General features: G+C 45.0%; 1 protein-coding gene across 3 annotated transcripts; it reads left to right on the top strand.

Annotated features, from left to right (window-relative positions):
- The first annotated feature begins 16113 nt into the window (after window positions 1-16113).
- Window positions 16114-25292, top strand: TGIF1 (TGFB induced factor homeobox 1). 3 transcript variants are annotated; one of them, XM_027088513.1, is made up of 5 exons: window positions 16114-16509; window positions 17191-17402; window positions 17664-17848; window positions 23204-23430; window positions 24239-25292. In XM_027088513.1, exons 3-5 carry the CDS (start codon window positions 17833-17835, stop codon window positions 24812-24814), a joined length of 819 nt encoding a protein of 272 aa, XP_026944314.1. In that variant the 5' UTR covers window positions 16114-16509; window positions 17191-17402; window positions 17664-17832; the 3' UTR covers window positions 24815-25292. The 3 variants fall into 3 exon arrangements, with proteins under 3 accessions (XP_026944314.1, XP_026944312.1, XP_026944313.1); XM_027088511.1 differs by lacking the exons at window positions 16114-16509; window positions 23204-23430; window positions 24239-25292 and having other exon boundaries at window positions 16532-17353; window positions 17664-17829; XM_027088512.1 differs by lacking the exons at window positions 16114-16509; window positions 23204-23430; window positions 24239-25292 and having other exon boundaries at window positions 16533-17402; window positions 17664-17829.
- The last annotated feature ends 1467 nt before the right edge of the window (window positions 25293-26759 follow it).

Genomic DNA, 26759 nt, shown 5'->3' with positions numbered 1-26759 from the left:
GTACTGTAACTATTTTTCTTAATTATGCTTCTTTTTATTGTAAGTAGCTAATTAGTGATAAGAAGAAGAGTAGCAGCAAATAATAACGTGTAGCAAGTCTCGACTGTCATCCAAGGGCTGGAAGTTCAAGCCTTGCAGGAGCTAGCGTAGGAGTTAGAGGAGCCGTCAGGAGCTGAGGTTAGTCTCATCTCTGCTTCTGCAAACTGGTTTTCTCTACTTTGGTTGGTATATGACCAGATATGATAAAATGGACCCCAAGCTTACATCATTTCCTAACAGAGTGGGACATCAGTCCTAATTTCAGAGTTCCCAGGATAGGGAATCTGGCCCAGCTTTGGCTAGGGTCCAGTTAATTGTATCAACCCACAGACTGGTATTGGAGGAGAAAGTTCCCAGAAAAGGCTGCTATCCCCTTTATAGAAAGCCTATGGGTCATTTAATGTCTGATTAATTTACATGTCTATCCCCCATATTATACTTTGTTGTGAAGGCCGTGGAGAAACAGGAACTCCTATTCATTGCTGGTAGATATGCAAATTGTACAACCATTGTGAAGTGGAGTCTGGAACTTCTAACAAAACCACACACGTGTTTGGTTTTTTTTTTTTTTTGTGGTACGCGGGCCTCTCACTGTTGCGGCCTCTCCCGTTGCGGAGCACAGGCTCCGGACGCGCAGGCTCAGCGGCCATGGCTCACGGGCCCAGCCGCTCCGCGGCATGTGGGATCTTCCCGGACCGGGGCACGAACCCGTGTCCCCTGCATCGGCAGGCGGGCTCTCAACCACTGCGCCACCAGGGAAGCCCACGTGTTTGTTTTTGACGTAGCACTTGCACTTCTAGGAAGCTGTCCCAGGAAACACATTCAGTAAGATGAAAATAGGTATGCATGAGATCATTCATTGCAACATTGTTTGTAATTGCAGTTTAAATGTCCAAACATAAGAAAGTAATTGAAGGATGGTATCATCCACGCAGTGGAATACTACGAAACTATAAAATAACAATAATAAGCATGATCTCTATAAACTGATACGGAATAATTTCCAGAATATATTAAGTGAAAAAAAGGAAAATACAAAAATCTATCTATGGTAGCAGTTCTCAAAATGTGGTCCTCACACACCTGGGGGTCCCTGAGACACCTTCAGGTGGTCCGTGAGATCAAAACTATTTTCCTAATAATATGAAGCCATTTATTTGCCTTTTTTCAGAGAGGTGACATTGACACTGATGGTGCAAAAGCAATGGAGGTAAAACTGCAGGGGCCGCCACAAATGAAGGCTGTGGGACGTACTGTTTAGTGACACACACTCTTGATTAAAAAAAAAAAGACAGTTTCCCTTAAGAATATTCTTGAAGCAGCTGTAAAAACGAGTAATGTTATCAAACTTGACCTGAGTACATGTCTTTTTAATATTCTGTGTGACTAAATGGGAAATGCCCATGAAGTACTTCTGCTGTTTGAGTTACAAGCTGAAGTAGCCAGTTTTTAATATAACACCATTTTTACTTCAAAGAATAGCTGATAGACAAACTTGTTATTCAGACATGGGTATTTGACAGTTTTTTTCTCAAATATGAGTGAGGTGAGTCTATCTATTCAAGCAAAACAATTGATAGTGTATGTTTTGAATGACCTGAAGGACTGACACTTCTCTACGTGAGACTTCCACTTCGTATTGATTTTGGAATCACGCTAACGTTTTGCATACCAAAAAAGTCATCATTATCATAATAATGATAAAATCAAAAGAATGTGGGGCAACCATAGAAGGGAATATAAATTTAAAAAATAAACCTAAATGTATTTCAAAAGAATGACAGTCACACTGGAGAGGACAGAAGGAAGAGCTGACTCAAGTAACTTTTGTAGAAATCTTTTTTATTAATTAATTAATTTATTTATTTACTTTTGGCTGCGTTGGGTCTTTGTTGCTGCACGCGGGCTTTCTCTAGTTGCAACGAGCAGGGGCTACTCTTCGTTGTGGTGCATGGGCTTCTCATTGTGGTGTCTTCTCTTGTTGCGGAGCACAGGCTCTAGGCTGCGGGCTTCAATAGTTGTGGCACGTGGGCTCAGTAGTTGTGGCTCGCAGGCTCTAGGGCACAAGCTTGGTAGCTGTGGCACACGGGCATAGTTGCTCCACGGCATATGGGATCTTCCTGGACCAGGGCTCGAATCCACGTCCCCTGCACTGGCAGGCGGATTCTTAACAACTGCGCCACCAGGGAAGCTCTCAAGTAACTTTTGAACATGGTATTTTTTTTTTTTTTTTTGCGGTACACGGGCCTCTCACTGTTGTGGCCTCTCCCGTTGCGGAGCACAGGCTCCGGATGCGCAGGCTCAGCGGCCATGGCTCACGGGCCCAGCCGCTCCGCGGCATGTGGGATCTTCCCGGACCGGGGCACGAACCCGCATCCCCTGCATCGGCAGGCGGACTCTCAACCACTGCGCCACCGGGGAAGCCCCACTTGAGGGATTTTTTTTTTTTGAGAGGCTGCAATTATTAACAAATGTGAGAAATATTGGAAAGAGAAATACTATACAACATCCATATCTCTTTTGCAGCTACTCTGCAAGTCACGAAATATCAAATTGGCCCATTCATAATGAGGAGCTAAGGCCATGTACAACATCGCTATTAAGTAATCATTTATCAACCAGATGATGATTGCACAACTGATACAATTAAATTTTATGATGTTTAAAAAAAATAGTAACCAGTTATAACCCACTGAATAACATACAACTCCACAAATCCATACTGATATAAATAAACAAGCAAAGAAAGAAATGGGGAAAGAAAAGCTCTTCCATACAGTAGAATGCCAACAAATAAATGTAAGAGAAATGATGGTGTTAGAAATCACCAGTTGATAAATATGATAGTAATATTCGATTCAAGCTAGAATCATAATGGATTATAAAACTAGAGGGTGAAAGTTACGAATAGGACATCGACCTTCTTTCAGAATATTTATTAATTACAAAGGGAAAAATAATAACTTTATTGTGGAGAAGCCCAGCAGACACAACCTTAACAGAGTGATCAAATGTAACATTCACTTGTAAGGGGACATGTAAACATTGAAATCATTTGCCACCTAATATGATGCACTGAGAAGGGCCTGATGTCACTGTTGTGATCTATCTGTCAAAAATGCGCAGCCTCAATCTCACGGAAGAAGCTGGAGACAATGCCAAAGTGAGGGTCATTCTGTAGGATAACAGGGGTTTACTCTTCCAAAATGCCAAGGTCGTGAATGACAAAGAGACTGTTCCAGATTAAAGGAGACTAAAGAGATACACTGACTAAATACAACGTGTGCTCCTAGATCAGATCTTAGTCTAGACATGTTTGCTTTCTTCTGAAGGAAATTTTTGCTTGCTCATGAAGAATATTATTTGACAACTAGCAAAATATGAATCTGGTTCGAATATTGGGTAATAGCATTCTATCAACGTTAGTTTCCTAATTTTGATAATTGTATGATGTAAGAGGATGTCCTCATTCTTAGGAAATACACACTGAAGTATTTAGGGCTCAAGGGCCAACGTATCTGCAACTTGGAAAAAAGGGTATACGTGAGAAATGCTTGTGTATGTGTGTAAAATAATGAACCAAATCTGGGGAATCTGGGTAGTAAAGAGTATATGGGATTTCTTTATACTATTCTGACCACTTTTGGGGGAAGGCTGAAATTATGTTAAAATAAAAAGTTCCAAAACAAAGGTAAATGAGAAAATAATGAAATTCTGACACATGTTGTAACAGGGGACCTTGAAGACATCATGCTGAGTGAAATAGGCCAAACTCAAAAGGACAGATATTGTATGATTCAACTTATATTAGGGACCTTGAATGGTCAGATGCATAGAGACAGGAAGTAGAATAGAGGTTACCAGGGGCCGAGGAGAGGGGAGAGGGAGTTAGTGTTTAACGGGAACAGAGACTCAGTTTGGGAAGATAAAAAGGTTCTGGAATTGGATGGTGGTATGGTTGCACAGCAATGTGAATGTTCTTAATGTCAATGAACGATGCACTTAAAAATGGCTAAAATGGTAACTTTCATGTTATATATATTTTACCACACATACAAAAAAAAAAAAAAATGAGGGTTGGCAGCCCCCAATTTAAATGCTTCAACCCCACATCAGCTCGACTTCCCCAGAACTGATTCTGAAGTTTCATTCTGCAAAAACAGTTAAGGAACAGCCTCCTTTCCATCAGAGATCTGGTAACATCTTGCCAATCGAGGTGAGAAACAGCCTATTTAAAAAATAGTTACGAGCCGGCCCAGGACGCACTTCATAACCACGGTAATTAGCCAACAGCCTGTTTGTAGGCTGACACCTCCCAAGGATGCTTGGGGAAGCTGAGAAATCTAGCCTTTTCCAAGCCTTTCACACCCTTTGACCTCTGCAGTGTGAACAGGAAAAATAAAGCCATGTAACACAGCTGACTTATGCAGTCAAAATTCTGGCTCCAGCCCGGCCTGAAGTGGTTCGCATTATCTAGGTTACTCATTATCTTTTTATAGTATAAACGATGGTAAAGTGTTTTCTAGATTTTAAGTGTTGGTAATAAATACGCTCAGTAAATTTTATTTTTAGAAACTTAAACTGCCAAGTGAAAAAAATCATTCCTGTTCTCACAGGCACAAGGAAATTGGGGCCTTTAATCTTTTAAAACTGTATTAAGGAGGCTGTTTGCCTCTAACTCATTCTAGAGAAAACGGCAAACTTCATCTCCCTTATGGCCAAACGGTCATCATTTCCTACAGAATAAGGCCTGACCCCACCTCAGGCTGGTAATTTGACCTCAATATACATTTTTTTTAGTGTGTCTTTTGTGGGGTTTTTTGGCCACACCATGCGGCATGTGGGATAGTAGTTCCCTGACCAGGGATCGAACCTGCACCCCCTGAAGTGGAAGCACAGCGTCTTAACCACTGGACCGCCAGGGAAGTCCCTCAATATATCCATACTTTTTGAGGTTTACCTTCCATGACTCCCTTATGTATCTGCCAAATCAGACCACCAAACCTTAGAATAAATCTCCCTAAGTGTAGTTGCTGGATCAAAGAATACCCCCCTTTTCTAGACTGTAGATGTACTTTGGTGAGCTACTCTGTCACTGGCTTTGAGCAACAGGCCTCTGTTTCCTCAAATCCTTGCAAACTCTGCTTCCTCCAGTTTTTGAAATGCCCTGAACTACTTATCTTTCCTCGTACTTTGTTGCCCTGGGCACATCCACCTATTGTTCTTTGCTTACTTATTTTATTTTCACACCAACCAGCTTGAAAACTTGACACATGGCACTCAAGGATCACGGCCAATATTTGTCAAATGCATAATATCACTCTTTCAGTTCACATGTAGAACCTGTAATTGTATCTATACTCTGGTGCCAAGGGATAGGCAGCTTTTATTTAAAATTTAAAAAATAAACGTATTGCTTTTTATGCTGATTAAAAGTAAGATAATCCTTGGGCTTCCCTGGTGGCGCAGTGGTTGAGAGTCCGCCTGCCGGTGCAGGGGACACGGGTTCGTGCCCCGGTCCGGGAAGATCCCACATGCCGCGGAGCGGCTGGGCCCGTGAGCCATGGCCGCTGAGCCTGCGCGTCCGGGAGCCTGTGCTCCACAATGGGAGAGGCCACACAGTGAGAGGCCCGCATACCACACACACACACAAAAAAAGTAAGAGAATCCAAGCTCGTTGCAGAAAATTTGCAAGAGAATGGCGAGGCAAAATCCCACCAACTCGGGCACAGGCCTTGACATTTAAGGCTACAAATGGTCAAATTTTGCAATAGACAAAGCTGAATCCTGGAAGAGAGCACACAAATTGAGTTTAGTTTAGTTTTGTTTTATTTCTGTGGACATTCGAATAAGGTCTGGAGTGGATGTAGGTTAGAGTGTAGGTTTCGAGACCCCCAGGTAAAAGGAAGTAAACCTTCAATTTCATTATCCCAGAAGTAAGAGTATAAAGTCTTTTTGCATGTCTTGCAAACCTTCTCAGCTGTACTTCTTGAGAACAATTGATAACTGGGCCATCTGCTCTGTGAGAGGAGGCGGTGCCGGTGGAGGTGAGGCATTCTAACCCCACAGCTAATCAATGAGGAATGAGTGTAAACTTCCCTCTCCAGTATTTTCAGTTTGTTTGTTTGTTTCCAGCTTAGACCACCTGTTACCAGATAAGGATTCCTTAACAGTAACTTACTCAAATCTTCTTAACACAACTTGAAGTCCAACAAACAAAATTTATGTTATTTTTTTCCTGGACTAAAGTTGATTTTGCATTTTCTGAGCAGAAATGATTTGACGGCAGTTTGCAAAATAATAAGAGAAGAATTTGGGGGGTAGGTGAGGGAGAAATGGGAGGAGCAGATGTATGTTTAAGTTACATTAGAGAGGAAACTTTGTCTAAACAGCATCATCAGTTTGAAAAATAGGTAGGTTACTTTGGGAATTGGATTTCAAAGCTTCATGGAGGGGCTTATATTTTAGACTGGGGTGATGATGTCTCAAGAATTCTTGGAGGCTCAAAAAAATGACAGAAGGCAAAGCACTGTGGTTACAGAGTGTTTGGAAAATGTACTTTTCAAGCAATAAATAAGTGACAAATGACTAATCAAATAGAAGTTTGTGTAGGTATGGGTTTATTCTTTCCCATAAAAAGGCTGGTAGGATGAACATATTTTATTAGATGAAGGCAAAGTGTACCTAACTCAAGAAATCTAGACACCATTTTTGCGAATAGTTGGTTTGTTTAGTTTTAACAACTAAATGGGATTCTTGTGAAGTATAAAATATTTAAGATTGGTCACAGATTTGTGATTTCCAATGAGGGATAATGTGTCCAAGAATCATGAGAGAGAGAGAGACAGAAAGAGAGGGAGAGAGGAAGGAAAGAAGGAAGGAAGGAAGGGAGAGAGCGAGGGAGGGAGGGAGGGAGGGAAAGCGTTCAGATAAGCTATTGATGATTCTACGTTTTTCAAACCTAATGGTCAGAATATTAAGTTTTAAAACTTAAATAAGTCCTGTTTGTGTGTGGGTTTTTTTTTGGTTTTTTTTTTTTTTGCGGTACGCAGGCCTCTTACCGTTGTGGCCTCTCCCGTTGCGGAGCACAGGCTCCGGACGCGCAGGCTCAGCGGCCATGGCTCACGGGCCCAGCCGCTCTGTGGCATGTGGGATCTTCCCGGACCGGGGCACGAACCTGTGTCCCCTGCATCGGCAGGCGGCCTCTCAACCACTGCGCCACCAGGCAAGCCCCTGTTTGTGTTTTAATGTTACCATCTGACTGTCGTTCTGGCTGAAAACAACTCCATACTAGATGTATCAAATCTTTCTAGACTTTACTCCCCCATCTTCCTATTCCTCTGTCTGTCTCTGTCTCTGTCTCTCTCTTTGTCTCTCTCTCTCTCTCCCTCTCTCTCTCTCTCTCTCTCTCACACACACACACACACACACACACACACACACACACACACACACGAGAAGGAAATAATTTGCCTTAAAGTCATTTGTAGCCGTGAATTTTTAAAGTAATGTTTTTCTTTATAGTCAGTAAAGTAGAATAATATTTCTAGAGACCTCAAAGTGAGATACTGATTTGGCGAACATGCTTCCTGAACCACGGGAAAAAAAAAAATCAGGGCAATTGTCTGACAAGTTCAAATGGGAGAAACTGATATAAGTTTTGAGGGTAGAACTGTGCAAAAGAGAAAATGTACCTCAGTTATTGGTCTAACAGAGGCTAGTAGAACTAAAAGCTTTAAAGCCCCATCTAAAGATAAAATGTAATTGTTCTCTCTGGCAAGAAGAAAATGTTTAACCACAGGAAGAGAAATAGCTAGAAAGGAAAATACAATAGGGCATAATTCTGGGACTTCTTAGCTCCTTTAGTAAACAACCATTTAGCCTAGGGAGGAAGGTGTTACTGCCTAGGCAAGCAGAGCATTAACTAGGGGAGCTTATCCAGAAGTGACAGAATGTCTGGGATTTGCTTCAAAATAATATAGGAGAGAAGGAAGTATGTGAGGGTATAGATGAAGCAAGAGTGGCCATGGGTTGATAATTGTTGAAGCTGGCTGATGAATATTTGGGAAATTATTACACTAGGATCTCCACTATTAGATATATTTACATTTTTACATCAAAAAAAATGAAAAACACAAAGACATTCTAGGCAGGACAAAGTCCTTGTTTGTGAGGTCACCTGGCTATTTTTAAGGTTTTTTTAAAAAATAAAATGTATTCAAGAGTAGTAGATATGTGTATGAGTTGCCAAGCACAAGCGGAAGGGGAGAGACGAATATGGACTGATTTAGACATTTATTTTGCCCCCGCTAATCTACTCTGTGTGTTGCTGAGGAGAGCTTCCAAAATGGGTTGGAGAAATAAAATCAAATATACCTAAGTTTTAAAGATAAAGTTTACCCAAGTAGCTTGGAAGTGAATATGTTTTCCTCCCTTTTAAGGTAATACGGAATAATCGTTTTGGCTTTTGCATGACATCCTGTGGAGGCCTGATGAAACACTTTAGGAAGCAGATTGTCCCCTGGTAAGAACACACCAATAGAAGAGAAAGCCTTTACTTAAGTGTTGCGTGCCTTTCAAGGGATATGCGGACTCCATCCGTACATCGACAGCTTCTATTCATTCATTTTGAGGAAAGTATCTTGCTCTCTTGTTACATATTATAATGGTTGGCCAAATTTTCTGTAAAAATTACCTGCATCAGGATTAACCTTTCCCGTTTTGCAGATTTGACAATCCAATTCCAATGGTTTGACAGCCTTTGATACTTCCTGTAAATAGCAGTGAATAATGAACTCCCAGGGTGTCACTGGGGGTTATTCACACTTGCTAATGATTAACCACCCCTGGCTCCTGAACTGTAAGAACCAGACTTCAAGGCCCCAAATACAGCTCATCCTATTTTAGACCCCTGCTCAGGTTTTTATATGAGTTTTGAAAATCCCTTCTAACTCAAACCAGAACGAAACCTAAGTGTCCAATAAATGGGGATTGGTACATAAATTATATCCATAGTTACAACGAACTATTATTTAGTCATCAAAAATGATAATAGTAAACCTGCCTTGTAAGAAACGTTAAAAGAAGTTCTCTAGAGAGAAGGAAAATAAGCCAGAAACTCAGATCTCCATTAAAAAAAGGAAGAGCTGGGAAGAAGGAATAAGTGAAGGTAAAATAAAATGATGACCAGTCTAGACTGGGCACCTGCCTTCTCCAACTCCAGCTCGTATTCTTCCTGTCTCTGTCTGTCTCATTTCTCAGACTTGTACAAAAAAGTATAAGATAAAAAAAACCCTCCTTGCCGTGCATCTCATTCCTTTCTACCCTTCTCTTCCTCCAAAGGTAGCCATTGTGAATGTTTCCTTGAGTATCGTTCCAAAGAAATATAGGCATAAAACATTTTACACAGAAGGGCAATGCTAGGGACTTCCCTGGTGGCGCAGTGGTTAAGACTCTGAGCTCCCGATGCAGGGGGCCAGGGTTCAATCCCCGGTCAGGGAACTAGATCCCACATACAGGCCACAACTAAGAGTTTGCATGACACAACTAAGGAGCCAGAGAGCCGCAACTAAGACCCAGGGCAACCAAATAAATAATTTTTAAAAATGGGGGTAATACTATAATGTTCTTCACCTTGCTTAAAAACAACGTACCACGGAATTCCCTGGCAGTCCAGTGGTTAGGACTCTAAGCTCTCACTGCCGAGGGCCCAGGTTTAATTCCTTGTGGGGGAACTAAGATGCCACAAGCCTCACAGTGCTGCCAAAAATCCCCCAAGAAACAAAAACAAAAAAGCTTGTCAACATATATTAGTAATCTTTCTATGTCAGTTCAGTCTGATTTACTTTGTTGCTGTAATGACTGCAAAATAAAGTTTTCTTGGTGGCTTTTTTTTTTCATGTTTCTGTTTATTTGGATTTCTTTTTCTTTTTTTTTGAACTGCTTATCTATAGACTTTGCCCAACTTTACTTTTTATAAACAGGGTTTTTTTCCTCTGATTTGTATCAGCTCTCCGTAAGTTCGGTAACTAACTAGGTCTTGTGCCTGACATGTGCCACCGGTTATTTTTTCCCAGTTATTTTGCTTTTGAAAATTTTATGATTTTTTTCCTCAAACACAAGTTTTTTTACAAATACAAAATGCTTATACACATGTATCTCTTTTACTGGGTCTCAGTTTTGTGTCCTGGTTAGAAAGGCCTCTCCACTCCAAGATCATATTCATGCCTCCTTCCAGAACACGTGGTCTCAACCTCAGCACGACTGACCCGCCAGACAGGATGATTTTTCTGTGGAGGTCTGTTCTGTGTGCGGTGAAACAGCAGCATCCCTGGCCTCTATCCGCTAGATGCCAGTAGCATCCCCTCCTCTCCAGCTGTGATCACCAAAAATGTCGCCAGGCATTGTCAAATGTCCCCTGGGAGGCAAAGTTGCCACCTACATCCCGCCTGGAGAATCACTGTTCTAGAACATACGGGGTTGCATTTTTAATGAACATTTCAATCTCTGATTCAGATGAGTTTTATTTTTCTTAAAGGAGTGAGAGATCAGCTTGATTTTTAACTAAAAGTAGTCAATTGTCCCAATTCAATTTACCCCGATCTGAAAAGTCGCCTTTGCCGAAATCTAAATGCCCATATCATATTCTAAACTCTCATTGTTCTTTGTTTCCTCTTTATTTATTCTCAGTACAAAATGCTTACATTTTAATTATTATTAACTTCAAAATACACTTTAATATGTGAAGGGGTTTCCCCTGCCCTCCTCCCATCCCAACACTTCTTTCAGAATTTCCCAGGCTATTGTATGGTTGTTTAATTTTGATGAAGTGTAGCAATTTAAAGAAAAAATTCCTGTTGGAATTTTAATAGAAATTGCTCTGAATGTAAAGATCGATTTGGGGAAGATAAACATCTTTATGCTTTCGCTATTGAATCTTGCAGGAAAGGATAAATTATATCTTTTATTTTACTTAAGTCTTCCTTTATGTCCCTCAGTAGGGTTTTAAAGTTTTCTTCATAAAACTTGCACATATTTCTTGTTAATTTTACTCCTAGATATTTCATCGTTTTATTGCTTTATAAATGGGTCCTCTACAGCTTTGAGACGAGGTAATGGTGATAAATGGAAACATATGAGTGGATTAACCCTTTGATGGAAAGAGGAGAAAGGGACTCAGTTAAAAACTGGTACAGTATTCTGAAGGTCTTACTTTTACCTCATAAATATGGTACTTATTCCAAACTATATTTTTTTTTCTTTTTTTTTTAAATCAGGACACATCACCCCATGCCCCCGCCTTCATTATTGGTCCATCTAACCTTGTTCCTTTAATTCTGTCAAATACTTTTAGGCTAATACAAAAACAGGCTGGTTCTCACCATTTTAAAAAGGGAAGAAAGGGAATTCCCTGGTGGTCCAGTAGTTAGGACTCTGTGCTTCCACTGCTGAGGGCCCAGGTTCAATCCCTGGTCAGGCAGCTAAGATCCTAGAAGCGGAACAGCCAAAAGAAAAAAAAAGAAGAAGAAAAGAACAGGAAGAACAATGAACACAGTAGAAAACTTGACGAAAGTTATGAACAGGTGAAAAGAAGAAATAAATGCACAGAAAACACAAGAACGTGCTCACCTTCTCAAACCAAGCATGTATTCTTAAAAAAGTTAGGTGTCATGTATTTGTCTAGGAGATTGGCAAATATGAAATTGATTGATAATGTGCAGTGTTAGCAAGGGTGTAGAGAAAGAGGTTTTAAATATGTAAGATGATTTGGAGGGCAATTTGGCAACATCTGTGAAATTTTGAATGCACAGCCCTTTGACTCAGCTAGTCTACCTTCCAGGGACTCCTACAAATATACTCACAAAAGCCCCCAAAGATCTGCATACAAACTGACATTCTGTTGAGACACACTGGTTCAGTGTGCCCTCGTTTACAGTCCGAAGGAGCTCCTGGCATTGGTTGGTGCCTATGTTTTATCAATTGTTGAATATTTTAACTATAATTGCACTTTCTTTTTGTGCTTAGTTACAAATTAGACACTATTTAAATGCTTAGCACTAAACATAAATGAAAAAAGCAAGCTGCAGAATATCATTATTGTTTGGATCATGGACCAGGGGTCAGAATGGCAGGACAAATGACTGAACTGCCCTTCTTCATCTGTCAGATGGGGATAACGATAAGGCGTGCTTCTTAGGATGTTTTCAGGAATAAAGATTAAAATATGTGAAGTATTTAACGCTGCCTGGCGTGTTATTTACAATAACGGATTGTATTTTTATTAACGATTCCTACAGTCTCATTTTCATGCATTATTTTGTTTGAGAAATATTTATTGGGTCCCTTTATGGTTGAGGCCTTGTGCCAAGTTGAGGAATATTTAAGAATAAGCACACATTTTAGTGGGGGGGTTGTCAAAGGACAACAAACACACTAACGGTCAAATGAACAAAATAATTAAAACTTGCAGTGTTATGGGGCCTCCCTGGCCGTCCAGTGGTTAAGAATCCGCCTTCCGGGCTTCCCTGGTGGCGCAGTGGTTGAGAGTCTGCCTGTCGATGCAGGAGACACGGGTTCGTGCCCCGGTCTGGGAAGATACCACGTGCCGCGGAGCGGCCGGGCCCGTGAGCCATGGCCCCTGAGCCTGCGCGTCTGGAGCCTGTGCTCCGTGACGGCAGAGGCCACAACAGTGAGAGGCCTGCGTATTGCAAAAAAAAAAAAAGAATCCGCCTTCCAATGCAGGGGATGTGGGTTCGAGCCCTAGTCGGTGAGATAAGGTCCCCCATGCCTCAGGGCAAGTAAGCCCTCATGCCGCAACTACAGAGCCCGCGCACCACAACTAGAGAGAAGCCTGCGCGCCACAGTGAACAGCCCACCCACAGCAACTAAGAGCCCGCGCAGCCAAAAAAAAAAAAAATTGTGGGGCTATGGAAGAAAAGAAAGGGTTGAGCGAGACCTGTGGTTCTCTACCAGAGGTGTCCCCCACCCCAATTTCTGTCCCCTCTGGAGGACATTGGTAATGTCTAGAGATGTTTGTCACAACTCGGGGGTAGGGTGTTACCAGCCAGTATTGGTTAGCCACCAGGGGTGCTGGTAAACATCCTACAATGCACAGGACAGCCCCCTACAACCGAGAATTATCCAGCCCCAAACAGGACTGCGGTTGAGAACCCCTGAGCTAGATGGTGGCAGCGAAGGTAACGAAATTTAGGTCAAGTGGTCACAGAAGACTCTTCTGAGAAGATATTTAGGCCGAATTCTGACTGGTGAGAAAAAGCCCGATGGGCAGCAAATGCTATGGGGCCATCCCAGGCAGAGGGGACTTGAAAACAACAAATAACAATGAAAACCCCCTTACATTTGAGTGTAATATGCATATGCGCATATGGAGAGTGAAGGGGTCAATTAAGAGGCCTTTCCTATTTCACTATGTATACTTCTTCCTTGCTTGGATTTTTGAGAACAGTCTTCCCTCCACCCCACCCCGCCCCTTTTTTTGTAATTAAAAAATGAGGAAAGAAGAAAAGCACAAAAAGCAGGCAGGTTGGAAGACAGCCTCTGGTAAAACTCCAGGTAGATTTCAGAGAAGAGACAGGTTTTAGAGCAACCTCCATGTGCTCAGGTGGCCCTGGTGTTGTAATCTGTGGTCAGTCTCTGCCCTATAGTGCCTTCCACATCCACCAGACCCTCCACAGATGATGCGAGAACACTTGATTTTCAGTCAGGTAATTTACGTCCAGTACTTGGTTTTATACCTTTTAGCTTATCTTCACTTTAGGAAAAAAATAATAACCTAGCTAACTCGTTTGAGTATTAAATGAGGTCATTTAAATTGTTTCGTAAACTGTAAAACACAGTACAGATCATGATGTTGAGAATAGAGAGGTTAGAGGCTGTGCTCAACCATTATCTTTCTGCTTTGTCCTGTTGAGTTCAAATCCCCTCTAGGGAAAGAAAAAGGAGGCCTGTGCTGCAGAGGGAAAAAAGGGCTGGGAAGGGAAATGCAGGCCAGGAGAAAAGTGATTACAAACAAAAGTAGTAGCACAAGTTACATTATTCATGTAACTAAGGGGAGGAGAGTCAGGCTGATGGGACAGATAAAATCACCACAAGATGGTTGTAGCCCAGCCCCAGGCCCTTGAAAAGACAATGGTTGGCTTCTCCTTAAGCAGCCTAGGACCCTCTGACCTGAGATGTCAAGAGATGATTATAGAACCCTTGTGCAGTGCTTGGAGCCCCGCAGTCTGCATATTTTATAAAAATATCTGTTCCCCAGAGAGGAGAAGCAAAAGGGATCCAGTGACTGTGAGTCATCATTCCTCGGTGTAAGACAGTGCCACGTGGAATCAGGCTTTATCAGCGGTCACTGAGATGAAGGAAATAAATAGTCTTCAATCACTTGATGGACCACGTATCAAAATAATAACTGCAAGTATTGATACACTTTTCTGGCTTATGTGCCTTTCCAAGTTTCTTTTTGAGGTTTTGCTTTTGAAGGGTTTGCAGCTGTGAAAAGTAACTTAACTCTGTGTCTTTTCTTGGCCTTGAGGCAGCCTGGGAAGATAAGACACCAAATGGAACTGTGTGCCTGGAGGGAAAAAATAATGGTGTAAAACGATGATCGAGTACCAAAGACTTTCTCACTTTTCATTCATGCAATTTTCCAATATAATTAACATCCACATGAATTCGGCAAATAATACATAGTAAATGTGAATCCACATTTCTTCCCCCCAAGCACCGGGAAGAATCTTAAAGGACACTGGATCAGTTTCAGCGAGAGGCCCTACCTGGGATATTTCGGGACTCACAGAGCCAGAACTGAAACTTGTTTTTCCACCTTGAGAAAAGCAAATAAACAAAAATATCCTAAGCAACTGCTGGTTTTTCAAGCCCACTCTTTCGGGTTGTTTTCCTGGCCTGTGTTACGCAGACTCCAGGCACTTTCTTCCCAGAATGCACCAACAATCCAAAGCTTGCAACAAGTTTGGGACGGGCCTTGAGGATGTGGGAGGGAGGACATCGACCCGGGGCAGGGGGCCCGTGTTCCTCTCGGGAGCATCTCGCCAGCTTTAATAGCTGCTTCGGTGTGATTCGCTCGAGCCAAAGGTGAGCATTGCCCGGACCAAGCCGGACCTCCAGCGAGAGAGTTGAAAGTTCGACTTTCTCCTCCTGGCCATTTGAAAAGAGGCTTTTAATTCTCGGCGCCCCTTCCCCGGTAAAGTTTGTTTTCTAGCTATAAACTCCCTGCAACCCTCGGTTTCCATCTCGGCTGCTTGAGAATCGCAATAATCAGCCAAGTTCACTTAGACGAAGGAAAAGATACTTTTGTGTACATAATGAGAGCCACCGCGTGGCCGCGGAGAACCACGCGGAAGAAGGAAACAGTTTTGTCTCGCGCTGGTGCAAACGGCCCAGGGGGAGGGTTAAGCCGACCCGAAGGCGGGTTTCGTGGACCGGCTTCGAAAGAGGCCGAGGCAGCCGAAGCGGCTTTCGAAGTTAGCAAACAAAGCGTCTCCCCAGTAACCGGCTCCAGACGAGGCTCCTGCCACCCCGACCGCTGAGGCGCAGCGCCGGCGGTCCGGCTCCTCCTCCTGCGTCCCTCCTCCCCCTTCTCCCGGTCCCCAACGGATGTGAGCCACCAATCCCAGCAACAAACAACCCTTCAAACGCGGGAGCTGAGCGGCCCTCTAACGGGCCCCTCCCCGCCCCACATCTGTCCTGCGCGCGGGCGCAGCCGCTGATTCATCTGCCGCCAGGCCGGGAAGGAACTGCGCTCCGGCAAGTTACAGGGGAGCCCCTCCAGGCTGGTGGTTTCCCCCAGGACCATGTTCCCCCCCTTGGTCGTTTTAGATGTGTGTTCTCTTAGGTGCCGAGCAGTCGGCACACCACAGGAAAAAAATAATCGTAAGGTCGTTCCCTTCTTAGACTGACGCTGTTTTCCTTGTTTATCCATTTTAAGCCCTGTAATTGGAAAAAACCACCCAAGCTTTGTAAACTCTGGCCTTATTCACTCTCGGGGCGGGGGTGTCTTTTTTGGGGGAGGGTGAGTATGTGGGAGGCTGGCTTTAATTTTCAGTGTAATCCTAAAACAGAGGCTCCAAAATCTAGTTAGTCATCGTTTGGCTGCCTTATTCCTCCTTGGGTTGAACCTTATTTCCACGGAGCTTCTGCCGGGTTCTTCACAGAGATTACAAAACAAAAACAGCACAGAGCAGAAACTGGAGGCTGACTCGGGAGCTGACGTCTCTATCAGGCTAAATTATTTACGTTTGGGTTTTTTTTTTTTTTAAGTGATGGGGAAAGTCTTAGTGTGGCATGTGACGGTTCATTTACTTCAAAACGACGAAGGGGACAAACGCGAAAAGGAGAGGAGAGAAGTCTTTTTAAAGGGTAATTTCATCTAGGAACTCCTACTGGAGTCCTCCTCTCAACCAAATTAAAGCAACAGGAACATGTATTTACTTAATGGTTAGTTTCTGTTTGAAGTACCGGGGGTGGGGGGGTGGGGAGAAAAGGGTCCCCTAGCAGGATATAAGTCCTAAAAGTAGACTCTGTTTACCGAAACAGATGAGCGCCCCCGGGGGTGGTAGCCCCCTTCCCATAAAGGCGGCACAGCTGCCCGGGTTCGGGGGTGCGGATGTCAGGCCGAGTCTAGGCGGGGCGGGCGCGCGTCCGGGCCGTCCCCAGGCAGAGACTTTTAAAGAGCATGTGAGCATGACAAGTGTCTGTCCGCAACATGTTAGATTTCGAAACTGCCTTGCAATCCAGTCCGAAACTCGCAGCTTTAGCCGGGGGGAACAGACTTTCACCCGGGGTGTCTGTGCCTCATCCTCCCCCCCCCGCCCCCCACTGTTGCTGTGGAGGAAGAGCCCCCGGAGGAGAAGGGTGCGCCGCGCCGCGCCCGCGTGTCAATGGCAGCCGCGCATTCTGGAAGAAGTTGGTTCTTGTCCCGAATACTTTTCCTACGGAGCCCCGCCCCTTGAACCAGCAGCCGCTGTCTTCTCCTGCTGCCAGAGCGGGGACGGTGGAGTTGGGGCAGCTGTCAAAAACGAAAGGGGAGCCTTTTCTTCCCTGGGGTGGAGGAGGGGGAGGAGGAGACGGCCTCTTTTCCATCTGTTGCAATTTCCTAACCAAACGCACCCTCGCCAGGCCCGGGAAGAAAGGCCTAAAGTAGAAACTCGGGGCGCTCGGCTGGTGTCGCCGCCGCCGAGCCGGGGATGCAGGCGGCGTGCGCGCAGTGGGGAGCAGCGATCGCGTTTCTGGGCTCGGCCGCCCCCACGAGGAACGGGTGACAGCGGCCCGGGGACGCGGGGTGAGGCGGCGCGGCCGCGGCGCTCGGTGCCGTCCTTCGCGGCTGGAAGGTGCGGGGGAGGGGCGGAGGAGCGGCGGGGCGGCGGGGCGGGCGGGGGAGGGGGCGGGCGGCTGGGGGCGGAGGCAGGACCTCCTGTACCTTCCCTCCTCGCCTCGCTCACTCTGACAGCGCCGAGGTGCGCCGAGCAGGAGCGGGGAACAAAGGAGCGGAGTAGGGAGGGGAGCGAGTTGGGCGAGGGGGGGAGCCCCCGGCCGGCTGCCAGAAGATTCCGGCAGGAGGAAGCCCAAGTGTCACTTGAATTCCACCCAAGGAGCGGGAGCCTGGGATCCGAGCGCCTTGTTTAGCAATAACGGCTGGAGCGCGTCCTACAAGTTACGGGAGAGTCGGCCGGGAAGGAGGACAATCACTCGGCCCCTTCGCCCTCGCTCCTAGCCCCTGGAGACCCCAGCGTCGCCTCGCGCTGGAAGGGGAGCTCCAGAATGAAAAGCAAGAAAGGTAAGGCTCGCGGGCTGCGCGCGCCGTGGACGCGAGTCCCAGGGAAACGTGCTTGAGGGGCGGCGCTGGGTTTGGGGCGAGAGTGACTTGGTGGACTTTTCCGCCCCGGGGCTCGCAGGCCCGAGCGGCGGCCGTTCTCTTTGTTGAGGCTGCGTCTGAAATGGCAGTTGTTGTTTCCTTCTTAGACACAACACCGAGGGGCTGTTGTGGGGAGACGGGCCTCTCCACGCTGCTGGCACGTTGTCAAGAAACACGCTCGCCGCCTTGTTTGTGCGCCTCCAAGTTTCATTGTCTCCGCAGACACCCCACGCTCGCCGCGTGGCTTCTTGCTCTTTCTCGCGGGCGGGGGAGTGGGGTCCGGGTCGGGGGCACCCCTGCCCCGCTTTTCCCCGTTGGGACCCTGGGCGGCCCGGCCGGCGGAGCCGCGGCGCCTTTGTCTCAAAGTTGGGCTCCAGGGTCCCCGCTCACTCCCGGCCGGGCCGGGCACGTCTTCTCCAGGGATGGGGCGTTTACACCACCAGAGGAAGGCGACTCTGGACCCCAGGTCGCCGCCGGGTGTCGGTCCCTTTGGAAAGCTAGACTTTTCAGAATTCCCAGCCTCTACAAGTTTTCCCACGATGTATCTGGGGCAAGAGGAAGAGTTAGGACTGCGGGCAAGCGGCGTGCAGTCAGAATGAGTTCAAGTGTGACATGCAAAGAGTGAGTCTGTCATTGTTTCCACGAAGCGTTCTGGAAGCTTTATAGCTAAAACTTGCCGTCAGTCTGGTTTAAAAACAAAATACACAGAAAAAGGGGAAAAAAAGACACCACCACAAAAGGTCAAAGAATTTTAACTCTCTTTTGAAGTTAACTTTTCAGTCCCTAGCAGGGAGGTACCCCCGAATGTTCCGTCGTGGGCCGGAGTTGGCTTTTCTGTTGTGATTTATGTCGAGTGGTTCAAAACAGAAGTTAATCGCTCGGGGAAGCCAGCGCGGGCGGGGTGGGGGGAGGGGTGGCTACTGCGCATGCCCAGCTGCGGCCAGAGTTTCTCCAGCTCCACATTCTTTCAGACTCGTCGAGCGAATACGGTTAGAACAGACTCCCGTTAGAGTGGGGCAGCCTCGAAGCCGAGAGGGTTCCCTCGGCCACATTTTCACCTTGGATTTCTGTTCGTTTGATACTGGGCTGGTGCCTTTGAAACACGCGGAGCTCCCCACGTCCCGCTTTGCGGGCGGGAGTCAAACTAAACGTCCACCCCGGGGCCTTGGTAGTTGTAGTGGAACTAACTCCCCGCGCGTCCTCTCCCCGGGGACCCTGAAGGGCGAGAGCCGGGGCTCAGAGGTTTGGACGTTTAACTGGGCTCGGCGAGAAAAGGCGCGCGGGGAGCGCCCGGGGGCGCCCAGGGAGACCAGGTCAACTCGTGGAAGGCTGACAGGTCCAGATCGTCCCTGGGAGGCGTTCTCTCCCTTCTGGTGAACTGACTGGGACAAGTTGGGTTGTTTTTGACGGGTGCGTCTTGTGATCCGCGAGCAGAGCAGAGCTGGGCTTGCGCCGGGGCGGGTTCCCCCCATTGTTCGGGCTCTGGCGGGGAAGGCTGTGATGATCCTCCCCGACCACCCGTAAGGCTCTGGGGTTCCCCCCTCCCCGCTATTGTGCCGGTGCCCCCCCCGTCCTTCCCGGCACCCCTCTCTCGGCGCCCTCCCCCCAGCCCAGCCAGGGGACGGGGCAGGAACCCGCCGGTCCCTGGGGAATCTTCGGGGCGCGCTGCCCCGGGGCGCGAGGTACTGCTACCGCGCCGACTCATGGAAACAATGAAAGGTGACGTGTTGGAGGGGAAACTTCGCGACTGGTTCGGAGCCCTTGCGGGGGAGCGGAGACTGCCGAGGTTGCCCGGGTTTCTTTCCCTTTTTAGGTTTTCCTGGCAAATCCTTTGCGGGTGGGCAGGCCCCTGAGGAGGTTGAGATTCACGGCCCCGTTTTCAGTTTCTTGTAATCTGAAACTCCAAGGCCTGGGTTTGCTCTCACTCGTGCGGTCGGAGGGGCGACTTCAGCGGGGGCCGAGGAGTTGGCGGAACAAAAGCTCCCGGGCCGGCCGGGCCGGGCTCCTCCCTCGGCGAGTCCCTCTAGGTCCTGCCCGCCCTCGCCCCGGCCTCCAGCCACCTGGGGGCCCCGCGCCCAGTGGCCTCCGCTAGGGCTCCGGAAGAGATCTGGCTCGCCGAGTTGGACTGTCCGTTTTATAAAAGTCAGTGAAAATCTTTTCAAGTTTTGTTGAAAACAAAAGCACTTAAAAACTCAATCGCGGAGCCGGGGATTTGGTAAGACTGCTTTGTGACAATAGTGTCTCGTCTTAGAAAACTGAGAATGCCCAAAAGATCTCCCCAAAAGATTTTCAAACAAGCAAGCAGATTCGTTGAGGAAAACCCCCTAAGTCTCTTTGCTCCCGGTTTCTGACGATGTGGGATTCTTGCTTCAGACTTCTGCGGCTGGGTTCATCCTAGCGCTCCTTGGATTTGGTGCCTGGGGGGGTTAAGTACGTTTCCCGTCGCTTCTCCTGAGATGTTCTGATCAGGAAACCTGTTAGGTTAGGTTTGCTTTTTCCTATTTGTACCCTTAAGCGTTGCCTTCGGTTATTGTTATTCCCAGATCTTTTTCTAGTCCAGATTTTTTTTTTAAGAGTCCAACTTCACAACCATTGTCTCTCTGCCCCCCCCGGGCTCTGCCCCTCCCCCTGTTACTACTCAGGAAAAAAAAAATGCTTTTTAGCGCTGTGGGATTCATAGAGCATCTTGTGGCTTTCTAAACAAATTTCCTTGTATGTGGATGGAGTAAAAGAGGCTTGTGATCCCCCCGCACCGCCCCCCCGCCCCCGACCACCACATTTTTTAAAGTGTGAGCAGAGTAAAACGTTTGGAAACAAGTCGTAACCGGGAAAGTGTTCCAAAGCTCTGTTACAATAGGAAATGAGTAACTTGGAAAAGTCTTTTTGTTTTTCCAAGTTGAGCCACAATCCGGAGGGAGAGTTTTAATGAAAACAGTCCTGACAGCAGCAAACGTGGTTTGCTGTAGTGAAATATCAGCTGGCACAGCCGAGGAATTGAAGTCTTAACTTCCTGTTCCGTCAGCTTTTGTGCACATATTGGAAATATTTGTTAAGAGGTCCGGAGGCCTGGCCGCTTTTTTATTTAAATGAACTGAGAACAGAGTAAAGTCGCTGCAGTTTGGTGTTGCTTAACTGAAACCTGCTTCTGTGTCACTAGCCTGTTTTGAAAGATCAGGCTTCTTGTCAAACTAAGTGAGCGGATCAAAGGACAGGCTTTAGGGGTTTTTTGTTTGTTTCAAACTATTTGTGATTGTCAATTTACAGTTGGGAATTCACTGTTCAGTGAGCAGACTTTCACACTGTTTCTAAAACGTTAAAAAGGGGAGGTGGGGTTAATAGCCTAGAGAAGTTCTGACTTTTCAGACTTTTTGAAGAGTTTAAACAAATTGCTTTATTCACATTTGCTTTAGTCATTCAGTTACTTGACACGTTTTTAAAAGTTAAGATTTCTTTATCAGAGCAAATGTAAAACAGGAACATTTATAATTTCTTAAGGTTTTTTTGTTAATAGTTCTTCACCCAAGTTTCAACACCGGTTTTAAAAGTTTCTCATCTTCTCAACAGTGAAAGCACTTTCAGTTTTAAATGTGCCTCCTTTTTTTTCTTTCTTTTTAAGCAGTTTAATGAAATCTGGGTTGAAAAACATCAGATATGCAGCTGCTGTTAAAATTTAGGGTTGCTGGGCCTTTTACTGATGGCTGTTTGTTAATTAAGCCTTGAGCCAAAGTGAATTTGCAAGATCATCCTACTCTTTTGTTAGAACTTGCTTTACTTTGTCTTTGGAAGGTTCTGCCTTTTCTGCGGACACTCCCTCCAGCACCTTCTGCCCCCTGCAGTCCAAAACTGAAAATGTGTCACCAAGAAGAGTTAGACTCAATTAACTGATGAGCTAGCTCATCAGCAAATCTTGAATGAGTAGCTTTTTGAGTTTCACTGTGTTAAAATGCTTTGAAAGGATGGGGTTTGGGAAAAGTTCCTTTAAGATACATTGAATGGTTTATCACTCTGAGGAATACTGTTTTTATTTCCTAACAAGGTAAACCACTTGAGCTTGCGTCAACAAAGTTAAGAGTGCCTACCTTTAAATGTCATGCTACCTTAATTTCCTTTATATAGAAATACTGGTTTTTCAAGCATACTATAGTTTGTAATTTATTTATGTTTTTAAAATTCTTAATTGTCTTCAAAAATGAGAATATACGTCTTTAGTCAGAGTAGCCTTTTGTAGTTTTGAAACGGGGAAGGGTTAAAGTTCAAAATTATCTTTAAATGTCAAAAGGGCCAAGTCTGAATTTTTGTAGAACCCAGTCTATGTGTGATTTAAATATTCTCTATGGGTGTGACTTTTTAAAAATTTCTGGTAGGATTAAAGCGCTTGTAAACAAAAGAGTTTCCTCTGGGGGTTGCATATTCAGTTTTCTTTGTCATGTAACGATTTAAAGCTGATCTCTGCTTATTGATATGTAGTATCCTGGGTTCGGATTAAACTGGCAGTTGAAATTTACGGAAGTTTTAAAGTTTATTCACTACTAGGCATCTTTTGACCTCTTACATTAAGTACTAAAAATAGAATAGTTTTATGCAGTGAAATTTAAAACTTCAGTGGTTGTTTGCATTTAGTAAAAAGTGACTAGTACTGTCCATTAAAAGTAGGTGTCTAGTTTTGAATAAATGGGGGTAGCAATGAAAAGGAAAAGAAGAGGAATTGGCAGAAAATTCTGCCATGCATTTTATCTTTAGACTACTAACTGGGTTACAAGTGTAATTTTCTTGGCTTGTATCAGTGGAAAAAAATCTTCCTTTTTATTTCAAAACCTTCAGCGGAAGAGGGAGGAAGAACAGTGTTTCAAAGGTACATTAGTTGGATTGTTTTTCCTAGTTAGCAATGACCTCACGGAGAAGGTTGTCAGACACATCCCGTCTGCTTATGACACCTTTCCTGTTTCACACGTGGCAAGCTATTCGCTTTAGGTGCAGCTGTGTCTCACTTGCTGGATTAGACACTTCTGAGCACCATTGAAAAGGAATGTGAGATGTTGAATCCTATAGGAAAATGGGTACGAAAGGGAATCTGCCGGGGGGCTGGGAATCTAGAATATGCTGCTAGTCGAATTACTCTTGAGATTTCGCACGAGCTCTGGTGTTTCAGGGCGGAAAACACCCGTTCTTCGCTTGTTTGGCTCTCAAGAGTTGAGAAAACACAGTTGTGCTGAGTGGTCAAAAGAGGTGAGCTTTGCTGATAACAGTGGCTGACGGCTGGCCTCTGTCCTCTCGTAGGTGTTGTTGCCGCGTCTGGCAGTGAGACCGAGGATGATGACAGCATGGACAGCCCCCTGGACCTCTCCTCTTCTGCTGGCTCAGGCAAGAGAAGGCGGAGGGGCAACCTGCCCAAGGAATCCGTTCAGATTCTCCGCGATTGGCTGTATGAACACCGATACAATGCCTACCCCTCAGAGCAAGAAAAAGCATTACTGTCCCAACAAACACACCTCTCTACACTACAGGTAAGGGAAAGGAACACCAGCTGTATGCCCGGGGGGTGTGGTGGGTTTTTTCCCCAAAGTCTCTTTATAGCATTCCTGTATAGCAAGTCATTAAGTGCCTCCCCACTCAAAAAAAGGGGGGGGGGCATATCTTTTTCTTGTAAACTTTTTATAGTGCTAACAGCTAATAACTGGCTATGTAGAGAAACAGAAACACTTGACAGTCATCTGTCAAATAGCATTTCCTTTAATGCCTAAAAGAGCCTTCCTTTATGCAACAAACATAAGAAGGAGGTTAAATCTTACTCTATTGCCCAGGAAACTGGTTTGATATTTAAACAAGTTCAGACTTCAGTGAGGTAATTCATGTTCTGTCTGTTGACATAGTCATTTGAACTGGGAAAAATCAGTAACTGGGAGGAGTGGCTCTTTTCATCCAGGAAAGGTTTTCCTGTAGTTGATTAACTTAAATGCTGGGGCGGTAGATAACAGGTTAATATGGGGAGAGTTAAAAGGTAAAATTCCCTCTCTAAAATCATTTTCAGGCGTTTGAGAATGTATACCTTTCTTTTCCTTCCTCCTGAAAAGGTTTAAGGATGACGAGAGACCAAAAAGGGGATTTGTATTAGAAAAAGAGGAGGTTTATGACAGGAAACACCTCTCTTTTCTTGGCCGGGCTCAACTACCTCTAAATAACTTTGAAGGTCCCGCTAAGCCTTTTCATGCCTCCTTTAATGCAAAGAGAGAGAGCAGTAAGGCGCCCCCAAGAAGGCTCTCGGGCGTGTTGGCGGAGTGTTAAAGCGTCTAAAACATCCCTGTATGATTTCAGGTCTGTAACTGGTTTATCAACGCCCGGCGCAGGCTCCTCCCCGACATGCTGAGAAAGGATGGCAAAGATCCAAATCAGTTCACAATTTCCCGCCGAGGGGCCAAGATATCTGAAGCCAGCTCTGTGGAGTCAGCAACAGGCATCAAAAACTTCATGCCGGCTCTAGAGGAGAGCCCTTTTCACTCCTGTACAGCTGGACCCAACCCAGCCCTAGGGAGGCCACTGTCTCCTAAGCCGTCATCCCCAGGATCCATTTTGGCTCGTCCATCGGTTATCTGTCATACCACTGTGACTGCATTGAAAGATGTGCCTTTCTCTCTCTGCCAGTCAGTTGGTGTGGGACAAAACGCAGATATACAGCAGATGGCAGCCAGCAGCTTTACAGACACCTCCCTCATGTACCCAGAGGACACGTGTAAATCTGGACCAAGTGCACACACACAGAGTGGTCTCTTCAACACTCCTCCCCCTACTCCACCGGACCTCAACCAAGATTTTAGTGGATTTCAGCTTCTGGTAGATGTTGCACTCAAACGGGCTGCAGAAATGGAGCTTCAGGCAAAACTTATGGCTTAACCCCTTTTTTCAAGCAAAACAGTTCTCAGAAATGTTATGATTGCTGGGATGATGGCAAGAGGTGAATTGCATTATTTTATATATTTTTTTATTAATATTTGCACATGGGATTGCTAAAATGAAGCTTCCTGTTACTGAGATGTTGTCAATGGAATACAGTCATTCCAAGAACTATAAACTCAAAGCTACTGTAGAAACAAAGGGTTTTCTTTTTTAAATGTTTCTTGGTAGATTATTCATAATGTGAGGTGGTTCCCAAGATTATGTGATTTTTTTTTTCCCCTCCCCTTTTTTTTGTTGGTGTCTTTTTCAGACTGTGCAATACTTAGAGAACCTATAGCATCTTCTCATTCCCACGTGGAACAGGATGCCCACATACTGTCTAATTAATAAATTTTCAATTTTTTTTTCAAACAAGTATGAATCTAGTTGATTGATGCATTTTTTTCATGACGTAATAAAGTATTTTCTTTAAAAAGTACTGTAATGCAGAGTATTTTGTTGAGGGAGGCATCTCTTAAAAATGAGTAGGAATATAGCACCCCAATGAGCAGGAAGTTGGGGGTAGGGTGGAGTGTGAGTTAGGGGGGTGTCACCAGCTCTTTGAAGAACTGTGGACAAGCCAGGCTGTATAAACAGGATGTGTGATAATTTACTCTTGATAGGAGGCATAGCAGGCCCTTAAATCTTTACTTAAAACTGCAAGTTGGAATGAATCGTTTCCATGGGTGTTTAGCTAACCACTGAATCCCTTGGTGACCTAGTCTGTGTATTTTAAGACACGACCCACGTTGAAAAGGAAGATCTCAAAGCACCTGATCGTGGCTCAAGTTTTCAGAAGTAAACAGCAACCCAAGCAGTTCTTAGTATTGCCTCTTGCATGTTACCGTCTAAAATAATTTTTGTTCAGTGGTCCAGTTAGGTAAGGCCTTCTTACATTTAAAAGCATCTTTGAAAACATTGTCTAAAGTGGTGAAAGCAGTGGGGTTCTGTCTCCCATGGGACTGTTAGTTTATTAGGTTTCTTTCCTAAGGTCACGGTTTGTGAAAAGCGGTACCATACACAAGTGGAGTTTGTTGGGATAGGCAATTCTTTATGAAGCCAGGATGGCTAGAAGGGAATTGGTGGTGTTCCTTTCACTTGAGCAGGTTTGTCACATGCCACAAAACCATTCTTTGTAGTCATGCTTAGTATGAGGTTTCTTTGTTATTATAGTCATGTTCTTTCCAGCCCTGCCCCAGCTATGAATTGTCTAAGTTTGAGGGAGCATTAGAGCTCCAGTATTGTTTAAAGAATGTAGGAAAACTCTTCCAAACTTAAGCTTGTCTAATTTTGAAATTCTGTTTAGAAGGTGCCTACTGTAGAAAGAGCTAAACTCAAAGACTTCTCTAAGTGGAAGAGAAAAACTGAAGAGGACAACCAGGGGTGGGAAGAGAAAACAAGGGAGGAGAAGGTGGTGCCTCTAGCCTGTGAGGGGGGCGGCTTTGAAGGGCTCATCAGCCTCCAGTGGGCTAGCCCCACCTCAGAGTTGCAGAAATAGACAAAACCAAAAAGGAAATGATGTACATAAAAGGAGCAAAGTAAACAAATAAGAATGAAAAAAATCAAAGGGGATTAAGAATCATTACCTGCTTTAATAGCTAGATCAAATGCTGAAATCCTTTGAGTACAGATAAGAGAGACCAGCAAATCCTGAAAGGCTTCCCTTGATAAGACATTTCATTAATCATACTGGGTGGGGGAGGTGAGAAAGCAGTCATGTGAGTGATTTAAAAGAAAAATAAATGTCAAGGGTCAAATGAAACCCAAACATTAAAAAAAAGAATCACCCCAAATGGATCCAGGTTGATAAATAACTGGTGTGTAACAAATGTAATTGGAAAGGTACATGTAAAAAAGTGTTTATTCAAATTGGAGCCAAATAGAAATAACTGTTTGCTTAGTA

The sequence above is a fragment of the Aethalodelphis obliquidens genome, unplaced genomic scaffold, assembly GCF_003676395.1.
Source record: "Aethalodelphis obliquidens isolate GAN/ISIS:26980383/991018 unplaced genomic scaffold, ASM367639v1 scaffold63, whole genome shotgun sequence".
Taxonomy (NCBI): Eukaryota; Metazoa; Chordata; class Mammalia; order Artiodactyla; family Delphinidae; genus Aethalodelphis; species Aethalodelphis obliquidens.
The sequence above is the reverse complement of the archived record's forward strand: the minus strand, read 5'-3'. Positions and strand labels throughout refer to the sequence as shown.

What these genes read in the sequence shown, in the direction of transcription:
- TGIF1 (XM_027088511.1), top strand. Translation starts at nt 16,609, where the DNA reads ATGAGCGCCCCCGGGGGTGGTAGCCCCCTTCCCATAAAGGCGGCACAG. An exon ending in CAGCGGCCCGGGGACGCGGG is followed by an intron (nt 17,354 to 17,663) that starts GTGAGGCGGCGC and finishes ATTCCACCCAAG; the next exon opens with GAGCGGGAGCCTGGGATCCG.